Below are 13,326 nucleotides of genomic sequence, written 5' to 3'. Positions count from 1 at the left end.
ATTTTTTTTGGACACATTTATACAACAATGTCTTAAAGAAACTCAGTGCCTAGATATCTGATGGGAATTCACAAGATTAAACAATGAATTAAAGGCCGCTATATACACATACAGTAATTATTAGCTTTTGGAAGTGGAGCTTAAGTGTACTCTAAGTGCTGTGGTTTGATATTCCATTGCAGTGTAATGCAGGCACTTTCTTACTTCTAAAACCATCATGTAAGAAGTGCAGAAGCCCATTCAGTATTATGTATTACAGATATACGGACAAGTTTGTGAAACATTTGCCAGCAAAACAGACTCCATTCCCATGTGTCCTGTGTGTTCTTGGCTTCTGCAATTGCCACTAAATAGAATTTTGGCAATCAGTCGAATGAACCTGGATTAGAAGAATCTTAATAAAATGTGAAGGGCTTTTAAACTCTTGTGCCCTTCTGTGCCGATGGCACATATTCAGCCCTGTCTCTTTAATAAAATCAACCTCTTAGAACAGAAAGCGGTAGTTACCATATTTTAGTGCACTTAAGGGTTACTTAGAGATCATGCTTAATCTTATTAAATAGATATTCTTGACTCCCACCTCAGAGATTCTAATTCTGGAGGTCTTGAGTGGGGCTCAGCCATCTACATCACTTTAAAACACCCCAGATGATTCTTCTGATGTGAGTGGTTTACAGAACACACTTGGGGAGGTGCTGACATAAAGGATTAACTAGACCTTTTATTCTATGTATTTATTACACAATTCAAATACACCTTTGTACACAACTCAAATATGCCTTATTCCTTATGTCATCATCAATCATTTAGCTGGTCAAAATGTTTGATGTAAGAATGCACAAGAAGCTGAATATGATAAGCCATTTTTTAAAAACAATAATTATGTATTATAGATATATGGACAATGTTGTAAAACATACAGCTTATGGGTAGAAATTTTTTGAATCCCTTTTATCTCTAAAAGTTGCTTTTTTCCTTATAAATCTGGGGGGAAAAACTATTTGAGACAACCACTGATTTCCGAGAAGTTAAGAGTCACACATTTTTTACGTACTTCTGTTTTACTAGAGGTCTTAGTGGATGCTTTCCAATTTCCTTCAGAATGTCAACAACCTAGAAGGATACGATACTAACGTGGCAAATCTACAAAGACTTCAGCTCTAGTTTTAATACAGTAGTTCTGCCTGGACTGATCTGATTTGTCATATCTATCCTTGATAAAGTAACAGACAATTCTTTAGTAGACAAATTATCGATCTTAGAAATTTAATGTTTAAATACATGATATGCTTATTTAATAGAACTGTTAGCCAGAGTATAGAAATTGTTAGAGTATCAGATATACTGTATAAGAATATACTGTGTCTCCCTCTCTCTGCCCTCCCCAGCTCACACTCTGTGTCTCTGTCTCTCAAACACAAATAAACATTAAAAAATAATGTTAATATTTTAATTTAAAATTGTTTTAAAAAGAAAATACTTCAAAGTCCCCTTTTGTAAGTCATTAATAACTGCCATAGATAAAGTACAAAAAAATCAACACTTAAAATAATATGGCAGCAATATTTCTAATTCATCAAAAACACAATTTCAATTCACAATCTCTACTATTTAAACACCTGGCTTTTGCATAGCTTTTAGATATAATTCGTTAGCACAAAGATAACACTGAAATGATCATACTTTGGATGATCATAGTAGTATTTTTACTTCTTATAAGCAAGTTTTTTTTTTTTTTACAAATAGTTTATTGTCAAATTAGTTTCCACATAATACTCAGTGCTCATCCCCACAAGTGTCCTCCTCCAAGCCCATCCCCCCCTCCCCTCCTCTTATAAGCAAATTTAAAGAAAGGCACAAGAATGTTTTACTATAGTCACATAAGCCCACACAAATATGACATGAATGTAAGCTTTGAAAAGTCAAACACTGAAAGTTCTGACAGTCAAATATGATCTAATATGCCCCAAATTTCAAGGGGAACTTTCAATGAAAATAAAGGAATCAGTAAACCAGTAGATATTTCTTGTGACATAATTTTAAATTTGACTCACTAAAAGGGCATTAAATCTAAGACAGCAAATGAAAGTAGATAAGAAGTACAACAGATGTCTGTGTGGGAAGGAAGCAAAATATGGTTGAAAAAACAGCTCTCTCCACAGAGTATTGTCAGCTCCATCGTACATGTGACCTTGAAAAAGCCACTATATGTACAGTGGAAGTAATTTTATTAAGTACAGCAGAAGAAGGACTGTTAGAAATATTACATAGTTCAGTTAAAGAATTTTGTTTGGTTTCGATGAACCTCATTATAAGAAAAATAAAATAGAAGTATTAGATTAGATACTGTTTATAATGACTCTTCTTATCACAATGCAATCTTCCAATAAATTTCAAACTATTGCATTTTATGTACAACTCAATCTAAAGAACGTATAATAATTCAAGGAAATATATATTTTATAGAGTAAGGACGTTTCATACGATTGATATTTTACAGCAGTAATGTGTATGCATTTTCAGTAAAGGTACATTCCTTTCTTCAACAGAAGGCTATAATGAAAACTTCTTAGTTACCAAGTTCCTTAAATGTTTTTAGAAATATCTTTTGTGCCGTTTTCACAGCCTCTGGTTGCATCTGGGGGCTTGCCACCTGCAGCTGGAAAACATCCACAACTAGATTGGCTAACTTGGGTGATTTCCTAGCCATTAATTTATTCATAAATTTCACAAATATACAGTAAGCATCAAGGAGGTGCCAGGTACTGTGTTAAGCCCCACAAGGAGGACGGAGCTTCTGATATGCAATCCGCAATCTAATCGATTCTTCTAATACAGATTGCAGTCAGTGATCTTTCCCTAGAACAGAGTTCAAATTCTAAAGTGTGGCTTATGAAACTCTTGATAATTTGATTCCACACTTACTATCGAAATTTCATGAGTTCCACCCATGTCCAACAGAAACTAGCTTTGTCATGGCCATGGGGGTTTACATACTGCTTCTCTATCATTCCAGTGTTACTCTTGACTCCAACATTGGTTTTGTGATCTACCCATAATGCTTCAAGATGTGATTTTTCTGTAGCCCTCTGAGTTGTTATCCTTAGTTGTCCCACAACACCCTGTGGCTTCTCACCACACCTTGGCCTTACTGGGACTCCTGCTTTGTCCATCCTGGATGACATTCTCTAAGCCATGGTTGCATGTCTTATGCGTCTTGGTAGACCCAGTGCCTGGCACTTAGCAGATGCTCAATAAATGCTTACTGCATATACTTTCTTCTCAACAGGAACCAAGATCGTACTCTGCTTCCAAGATTTACTACAGGCTCCAACTTCTCCGTTAGCAGAGGGATATTTAAAACATTTAACAACTGGTACAGCCTAGGCACCAACCAATCACAGTGGATGCTGGCAGTAGTACTAGATAGACGCAGGTGGTCCTGGAGGCCCCTTGCTGGTCCAGGCACTATTCCTTTGTTTGCTTATTTAGGGGATGGAATGGACTAGGAAATCCTGGAAATCAGTTCCAGGTAGCCTCAGTAGAAGACACAGCTTAAAGGTGGGCTCATAGAAGCAACTGTTTAATTAATGTGTATGGAAGCATTTCAAAGTATGAACAATTAGTACAGTTGCTCTGCTGCATACTGGCTGGACATCAGCGCTGTCCATGAGGCATCCCCCAAACACAACCCTGCATTGCTTCTCCCCTTCTTCAGCATCTTAGAGGTCCTTATTTTACCACTCCCATTGTTACTTAATTGCCTATTGCCTTATATGGTTAATTGATTACATGTGGATAAGTTCTACTTCTCAAACTAAAATTGAAAGCTCTTGGAGGAAAGATCCATGTCTTATCTTCTTTCAACGTTTATCTTTAAATAAATCATCCAAAAGTTATATAACCATGCTCTGTATCATTTCATATTCTTTTGCATATTTTATCAGAATGGATTTCATTATACTCTTGGCTCTTTTTAAAGTTAATATCAGAACTATAGGAAGTTTCCTTATAGCAGTTATAAACAGGCTACTGGTGATCATTCATGCTCACTGTATCACTTAAAGTCTCTAATTTCTACCTTCTAAGAACTCAAAACTGAAGAAAAATGTTCACTGTCTTGACATACTGACATGCTTGGTTTATTAGATAGAGAATCACATCTCTCTCCCTCCCTCTCTTCTCTCTCTCTCACACACACATCATTCCATCTTAATAAATAGAATTGTCTTGTACTTAGCTGCGTAAGCCAAAAGTCCCTTATTTCTTTTACAATGCTGAGACGATCCCTCAATAGAAACAGAAACATGTCCACGACCTGATTGCTTCTGACTTTCTCCGTTTTCACCCTACACCTGACCCTCCATCATCAGACACCTCAGGGTCTCCAGGACACTAAAATTAGCCTCCTTTTTTCACTCTTGCTGCACTCACCATCCAACCTTCACCAAGGGAAGAGAGAGGGAAAGCTTTCGAAGCATAAATGAAGTCCTACTATTTCCCTGACTAAAACCCTCCAGCGGATTCCCAATGTACTTGAAATGAAATCCAAACTCTTTTACCAAGACCCACTGCCTTTAGAAAGAAATCCAGGGGCACTTGGGTGGCTCTCTCTGAAGAAATCCACCTACTTGGGTGGCTCAGTCAGTTGAGCATTTCACTCTCAACTGCGGCTCAGGTCATGATCTAACTGGCTCATGAGTTTGAGCCCCACGTAGGGCTCTGCACTGACCATATGGAGCCCGCTTGAGATTCTCTCTCTCTTTGCCCTTCCCTGGCTTGCACACACACACATGTTCTTTTTCTCCCTCTCTCTCTTTCAAAATAAATAAACTTTAAAAAAAGAAAGTAATCCAAACTTCTGCCAAGGTACGCCTGTGCCTGCCTCCCAGACTCTCTTCCTTGTCCACCCTGCTTCAGTCATGCCCTCTTTCTGTCCCTTGAACACCTCCAGCACATTCTTACTTTAGTGAGGCAGCACACTGCACCATCCCCAACCTATGATTAAAGCCTGTCCCCACACCACAGGAGGTGTTGTCATCATTCCGTCACCAACATTTAGAACTAGGCCCAGCTCACTAAACACTGGCTGATGAACAAACCATCTTCTGCTTCAGCACAGCAGAAAAAAATAAAACGTTTCCACAATATCAGAAACTATCGCTCATGGTCTAAAAATCATAGGAAAATTTATAGAATAACAAAACCTTGATATAAACAAGATAAAATTCTTCACAGAAATTGGAAAAATGTTCAAATAAATGAAACAAGAGAATAAAAATCTCTGAGCATAACTGATAAAAAAGTGAAGAATGTAATAGCTCAAAAATCAGCTAAGACAGGTAACCTAAGTAATGTTGGTGATGAAGCAACAGATTTATGGTTTTGCTCTGGGGACAAAGCAAACTAACAGGATACAGCAAAGAAACTACAATGAAAAAACACACGTTCTCACTGCGAGAAAACAGTACACTTAGAGCAACATACAAATCTAAAAGTGATGCCATAATGAAAACACAAGCGAAGAAGAACATGAAATGATCTTGTTCGTGTTGTTCTAGATTGCACTTTACCAAAGCATGGTCAAGAAGCCATACCTCTGGAGCCTTCTTGGATTCTGCGTGGCTTTTCTGATTTATGTCCCACATATAGCTATCCTGGGAACACGGGCAGAGACTATAAGGCATCTCTAAGAACTCCTTCTTTCGTAGGTGAACTTGTAATATGTATAGCAGTTATCTGCACAAGCGAAATTGAAAAGGAATCTGAGGGATGATTCCGTTTTCCCTTCTGTGATCAACAGAAAAACTAGAACCATTACTCAGACTTATTCTGAATAAGAATTTAAAAACAGCTGAACTTTGTTCTTGACTCCTATCTGCCCCACATGTTTCCTCTGTAAGGAACTGTCAAACTGTGATAACTACCGGATATTTACCCAAAGAAAATGAAAACACTAATTCAAAAATTATAGGTACTCCTATGTTTATCACAGCATTATTTAAAATAGCCAAGATATGAAAGCAACACAAGCATCCATTGGTAGAGGAATGCATAAAGAAGATGTGTGTACACACACACACACACACACAAACACACACACACACACACACACATATATAATGGAATATTACACAGCCATAAAAAAGGATGAGACCTTGCAATTTGTGACAACATGGCTAAGTGAAATTAGACTGAGAAAGACAAATGCCATATGATTTCACTTACATGTAGAATCTAAAAAACAGAAAAGGCTATACAAAAAATACAGGATCAGAACTATAAAAACAGAGAACAAACTGAAGGTTGCTAGATGAAAAAGTGGTGGGGAGATTAGCAAAACTGGTGAAAGAGAGCAGAAGATACAGGCTTCCAGTTGTGAAATGAATACATAATGGGAAGAAAAGTTGCAGCACAGGAAATATAGTCAATATATGGTGACAAATAGTATTCTAGTGGGGAGCATAGCATAACATAGAGTCGAATTGCTATGTTGTACCCCTGAAACTAATATAACATTGAGCGTCAGTTATGATGAAATTCACAAAAATTTAAAAATTGAAAAAAAAAAAAACCTGTGACAGTAACAGATCTTCAAGTCCTTTTAAGTCTAAAGTAAGAGGCAGTCACATTTCAGAGGAAAACCCTAACATAATGCTCAGGAGCTTTACAGCTTTATTAGGAAGGCAGTTATTCTCTTGGTGGACTTGGAATAAGGTCTTGGGGTGTAGAATTCTCTCAGGGCTCTAAAATTTGAGTGAAAGGAGGAATGCTTATGAGTGTTGGGAATACTCACAACAAGTGGACTAGAGTCCAGTCTAGCCCATTATCTGCTGTTGGGGGTGGAATCTGCCCAGAAGTTTTGTCTACTCTTTTGTCTCCATGCAAACTCCTCCCTGCTACTAGAGTCCTTACTGCATTGGAAAAGTGAAAACCAGAAATTATAACTAGGGTTTGAAGTGTATTTCCAAACTGCTTTTCAAATAACTAGAAAAATTTACAGCATACCTAGGAAAGTCTATCACTCTCAAGGCGATTTTCTAAGACTAAATATTATCATATTTTATACTGTTGCCAATGGAATTGTAACATATTAATGGTAACTTATATTATGATTTCACAAAATAGAAAAATAGTAACTACATTAATATTTAGCAATTGAAAAGTTAGCAACTGAATAATAGTAGAAAAATTTAGTAACAGTTCGAATCCATCAGATGTGTTTGTTTATCTATTGTTCATGGCCACTTTTGCTCTACACCAGCAGAGAGAAGTGCTGAGACCAGGTGGCCCGCAATGCCTGTCATGTTCACTCACTAGTTCTTTACAGAAGAAGCTTGCTAACTCTGCTTTGGAGTGTAAGCATTAATTAGTGTATGTGTTATGAAAATAATATATTATTTGTCCAGTCATAGACTTTAGAAATTTTGTGACATATTAGCTGTTCATCTTTTTCACTGTAACTTTAAAAGTTACTTTAAAACTTACAGAATGATCATAATGCCAAACTAATACTGAGTTTCTTTTTCTTTATTCCGGGGGGTTGGGGGGGTTATCATTTCTGTGTTTTGCTATGTAATGTATCTGGAAATTATTCTAGTCTGATTCTCTCTTAACATTTTTATAAAAAGCTTATAAGCCTATACATGGAATTGCAAATATGGACAAGCAATGACATTGTTCAAGGAGAAACTATTGTTGGTTACTTACTTCTAACACAATTCCTGACTTATTCCTCATTGCTGTATTTGTCTATACAAATAAGCACCAGAATATTCAAAATTCCAAATAAAACTTACAGAAAAAATGAAGTATTAATTTACATAAAGCCCAGCAGTTTTAGTATCTCAGATTTTACTTTTTCCCATAAGTTGAGTTCTGGTTATGAAAAAAAAATTGGAAAATTTATTTGAAATTTTTGGACTAACAACACAATAAATTATATAAAACATTTCTAAGTTTATTTCTAAGAAAAAAGTGGCCAGTTTCTGCCTTGCTCCCCCAAAAAAGAATAAAATAAAAATGTAAGTCGATCAGGTCTAAAGCTCTTAACAACTGTTTGCCATTAACTGCGACGAATATGAATGATGGAAACTGACTAAGGAACATAGTTATCTCGATGATTTAGAGAGTCTGTGACATCAGTCTTCTAATACCTACTTAACAGAAAGAAAAGATGATAGAGTTCTTAAGTTCAGAAAACTTCAGCTAGATAGAACCACATATTCAGCTTAAGTCATCCTTGGTGTTAAAAATTCTTTTTTGTTTTTTGGTCCCACAGGCGAAGTGGAGAAATTCTGAGTAGAGCATCACTTTGGAAGGTGGACAGCAGGTGCATTTCCATCTCCACTATAACTTTCCAAGTCACAGCAATCGCTATATGTTTCCATCTATAAAATCTGTGACAGAGAGTTATTCACTAACCAGTAGGTTATAAGAATGTTATTTAATCCAGAGAAATCAGATTGTAAAGTCAACTCCCATTTTTCAGAACCAGTATCTACAAAAATAGGAATGGAAACATTTTAACAAGGAAATGATCTTGCTGGTAATTATTTCTTCCTTTTAAAACATTTTTAATTGTCTTCGGAACTCCGAAGTTGTGAGTGAATTTCTCATTCCAGCCCTTGGACCTCAAAACCGTGTTGACACTTGCTCTTGTTTACCTATATTTAATTTTTAAAGCACCTTTAACTTATTTTCATGAATTACATTGTTCTTAATGATGTTTAAAAGGTGAAAAAGTGGAATACACCTAGGTAACAAAAACATTGAAGGATCTATTAACTAACATTGGAAAGAATGGTCTACATTCTAAGTTAATAAAAAATATTCATAGAAATGACCTTTTAAACGAGACGGTTACTTCTCAGGAAATATATTTACATATTGCAACAAAGCAAGCATGTCAAGTTACTAACAAGTTACCAAAAAGTTTACCTTTTTTGTCACCTCAGTTCAGAAATCTCACCAGAGGTGGCCGATCAGAAAACTGGGGTGACTCTCCTGGTGGATGCGGATAATTAAACCGTAACCCAGGAGGAGAAACCTCAGCTGTGTGGCTGTTCTGGCAGGTGTTCTCTCCCGCCACGGGATTGCCAAACTCCCCACCTTTCAAGTTTATTCTCTTGCCCGGTGACTTGCATCCCCTTTCTGGAAGCAATGTCCTCTTTTTCACTACAGTGCCGACAGACTTTCTTTTCACTTCTGCTGACTGCACGCACTGCCTCGACACATGGTTTTTATTGATAAATGCTCAGTTTCTGTTTCAGTTTCACTGTGGTCTGACTCTCAATGCTAGGAAATCATGAAATTCATTCAGGTCAGAGTGAATGCCAAAGAGCGCCCCAGACCCCTCACCTACTTCTTATTCTCACCCCTGGAAATATCAGGTGCCACGAACTAAATAGGAGTCCAACTCCTCTGTTTCTTTTACTCAGAAATCCTACATAGCTTAGTCTCGTGGTTTTGCTCTGAAATAAATAACTTGCAAGAAGGTCAAACTCCTGGGCTTGGCAGATCAAAAACAAACTTTATTCTCCAGCAAATTTGAAAATCAAAATATTTCAGAAAGAGATTTTTGGCCCCCTCCCCAATTCACAATAAACCTTTGTAACCATTTTAAAGAACATATCATGACAATGGATTATTAAAATCTGAAAGTCACTTAAATGTTTGCTCGACTTATAAGCCTCTGCACAAAACAGCATTATTATAATCAGGGCAGTATTGAAAGACCTTTTTACTGAAGTTGGTCAAATAGTGGAAGAAAAACTCCTTTATAAGCTGCAACTGGGATTCGATGTTAGCATATGCTTAAAAAATACCCTGTGACCTAATGGAAAATGAACTATACGTGAATATATAAATAGACAAAAGAATTTGACAGCCTGAATGTAAGTGCAATACGGAAAGGCACTCTATAATAAAATACATGTTTCAGCTTTGGACACAATCTCGAATTAAAAACACAGCATCATTGCTTATTCCAAATGTCAGTTGACAGCTAAAGCCAACTCAGGAGGAACAAACATGTGACACTGCGTGGCACCAGGAGGAAACAACAGTGTGCCACTGAACCAGAGACAGTTGGGTAGTTGGATCACATTGGTTTTATTCTGTCTACTTCCTTCCAGTCAGTTCAGAGGTTGACCAATGAGGTCCACTGTTGATTCTTATGCCACCATCCTCTCCTCCTTCTTGTTTGTGGCTTAGAACTTACCCAGACCCCAAGTTCTTGGGTGTCCTCGCTGTTACAGCCATAGTAGTCTGGGGTTCTGTCCAACTCCTGCATGTGTCTGTGGGCTCTTACGCTCTTATCCGCATGACAAGACGGGCAGAGGGCTGCATTACCCATCTCACGCTCACGGTTCCCGCTGTCACTGGCCCCGTGCTGGCCCTCTGTGCTCTGTCCAGGGCTCCCCAGGGGACACTAATGTGGACAATTCATCCAGATGATCCTTGGCTCCTCTGCTCAATTCCCCTACACGCCCCTCACCAGTTCTCCCCATCTGCTGGCTGGCTTGCTGGTGTCAGAGAGAACTCAAAACCCCGGCAACTGCAGGCTGCATTCAGTGACCATTTCCAATTCAGGCTCTGCCAGTCTATTTTTACACCTACCAGGCCAGCTATGCATGTCAATGGAGTGAGGGGGGTGAGGCCAAGAGAGAGAGAGCAGGGGAGGGGGCGGTGTTGTTTTGTTTTTCACCATGTGAGCAGCCTGCTCTACACATGGACTTAAGTTCCTGCTGTGTAAAATGTCTCCACATATGAGAATTTTTGCATTACTCAGTGAATGCCTTTGAATCCTTTGATTTTCCCCCCTCTGTCTTTCTACTCACACAGAACACCAAATCTGCTAGTGATCTCGCTTTACCGGCATAGTAGTTAGAATTTATTTCTGTAATTGTTGAAACCAAGAGGTGAGCACTCAGCTTACATACTTTGTCTTTCTCATGATCTTTTACAGAAAATAACTGGTCATCCTTGCAGCATTTAAAATTCGTTGGAAACACAGCAATCAAAATGGCTCATTTTACCCTGGTATGGATGTTTTGGATTTTACAAAGTATCTATGGTTTTCTGTTATTCATGAATGTGCCACAGTAGAGCAAACATTTTGATTTACTTACAAGTTTAATTTTTAATATTCTGAAAGTGTTTCCTCCAGCTTTGTGAAAAAATCATTGAGAATGGCTTTCAAAAACATATGTACTATCTTTGAAACCATATTAGAAATATTTGAAAGAAATTGTTTCCCATGGAGATGAGGACAGCAAATGCACAGGAGATTTATGAAGCCAGTTATGACACACGTCAAGATTTTGTTATTGACTATTATCGATTAAGCTTTATTCCCCCCATTAGGGTTTTCTCTAAAACTTTACATATGTCCTTGCCTTACTATCAGTCCTATCCTTCCTCATTTGTTATTTGCTTTCTTTATTTTATGTCTTCTAAACAGGTTTCAAGCTACTCAATGGCAGGATAAAGATTTAGATTTTTGTTATCACCTACCCACATTATATATTAAATACTAAATGTTAAAGAAATCTACTGAATTGAAAGCAATCATTTGGGGAACACAAGGTGTGGAAGAGAGTTAGAAATCAATCACATTCCATTTGATAGGATAAAATTCACCTCTCTGATTTGCCATTTTTTTAAACTAGAAATGCTTCTCATTTTTATTATTTATTTAAATTAAAAACAGCAATCCTCAAACAGTCTATCTATATTGGAGTCCAAAGCCCTAACAAACTCAAGTCCAAGAATGGTATTTTTGGATTGTTGACTCTTAATAACTCCTTGCTGGTTTGTTTGTTTTACCAACCCTCTTTGAATAGCTCCTTATCCCAGAGCTTAAGAACCTAGTGTATGTTATTTACTATAAGGATCCTATCCTTACATTTCAATTTCTGGGAGGCACTAACAGTATTCAGTGAAATTATTTTTATCTTTCAGCTACAGATGATGGCACAGTTTAAAAGTTTTTTCAAAAAATGTATTGACTGAGCCAATAATATTATGATAAAAGTGAAGGGGGCATAATTTCTCCATCCATGTTAAAGACAAGAATAATCTAAACATTTTAAAGGTTTAATGGGGATTAAGGAGTGCACTTGTGATGGGCACCATGTATGGAAGTGATGAATCACTATATTGTACACCTGAAACTAACATTATCCTGTATGTTAACTAACTGAAATTGAGACAAAAACTTAAAAAAAATTAGAGAAAAATGTGACAGGTGTAGGTGAAAGTATTCATAAATATGAAGCTTCAATATCAGTAACAAGATCAAACTGGCAGCTGAGATGTACCAAGCAAAACCTTTTGTGCTGCTCATATTATTTTTATATAAACTGGTGATTTATCATAATATAGTAATTCCTCATTAAATGCTCTACATACTTGAATAGTGTACTGTAGAAATTAAGTAAGCAATGATAGTTAACAATGTGTTTACAAACTCTCCTAAAAGGATGTGTTTCAAAATTTCCTATCTTCTCTAAGGTGCTGAGAGCCTTACAGTGCCTTACAACAGGTGCTTCTTCTTGAATTTACAGCAATGATCTTATTCAGATTATAAACCAAGATATCGCTAGGTGTTAAAAGAGGTACAGTTTTTTCTCTCTTTTAGAATCAATTAGTTGACTATTTTTAAAACGTAAAAATTTAATATTCAACAGCCTTTTATTTTTTTTTATTTTTTATTTTTTTAAATATTTTTATTTATTTCTAGGAGAGAGACAGAGACAGCGTGAGCAGGGGAGGGTCAGAGAGAGAGGGAGTCACAGACTGAAACAGGCTCCAGGCTCTGAGCTGGCAGTCAGCACAGAGCCCATCGCGGGGCTCGAACCCACGAACCGCGAGATCATGACCTAAGCAAAAGTCGGCCGCTTAACCGACTAAGCCACCCTGGCGCCCCTCAACAGCCTTTTAATAAAGAATCATGCAACTTAAAATCCGGAGGCAAATCCTAAAATTTCTCTCTAACCACATTCCTTCACTCTAGAGCTGAGATCTGAATCCCTGTACTTACATGTGTGAGAGGAAATATTTAACCACTCCAGCTTAGGAAATGATGTCCCTAGGTGCTTGATAAATAATTTTGTAGTGCTTTTACAGCATGGATTGTTTCCTGGAATCTTTCCGTCTTGTTAATACATTACCCATTCTACCACTATGCCCTCAAGTTTGCTTCTCCTTCAGCCAAGCATACATCTCCCTTTCTCCACCAGTCCCTACTCATTGTCTCTTTCAAAGCACATCTTAAAATTCACTCTTTCCTACAAGTCTTAATTACACTTACACTAGTCCCTT

The 13,326-nt window shown here is 37.3% G+C and overlaps 1 protein-coding gene across 2 annotated transcripts in view; it reads right to left on the bottom strand.

Moving 5' to 3' along the window:
- Nucleotides 1-10,357, bottom strand: part of ANK2 (ankyrin 2) — a 232,677-nt gene extending 222,320 nt beyond the window's left edge. For both annotated transcript variants that reach the window (XM_039217257.1, XM_039217258.1), the window contains exon 1: nucleotides 10,223-10,357. In XM_039217257.1, the coding sequence (XP_039073188.1) occupies nucleotides 10,223-10,357 (135 nt within the window). The remainder of the gene's footprint in view (nucleotides 1-10,222) is intronic.
- Between the last annotated feature and the right edge of the window lie 2,969 nt (nucleotides 10,358-13,326).

This window comes from Hyaena hyaena, unplaced genomic scaffold (assembly GCF_003009895.1).
Source record: "Hyaena hyaena isolate Hyena2069 unplaced genomic scaffold, ASM300989v1 scaffold_674, whole genome shotgun sequence".
NCBI lineage: Eukaryota > Metazoa > Chordata > Mammalia > Carnivora > Hyaenidae > Hyaena > Hyaena hyaena.
This window is presented reverse-complemented; position numbering and strand designations above follow the sequence as displayed.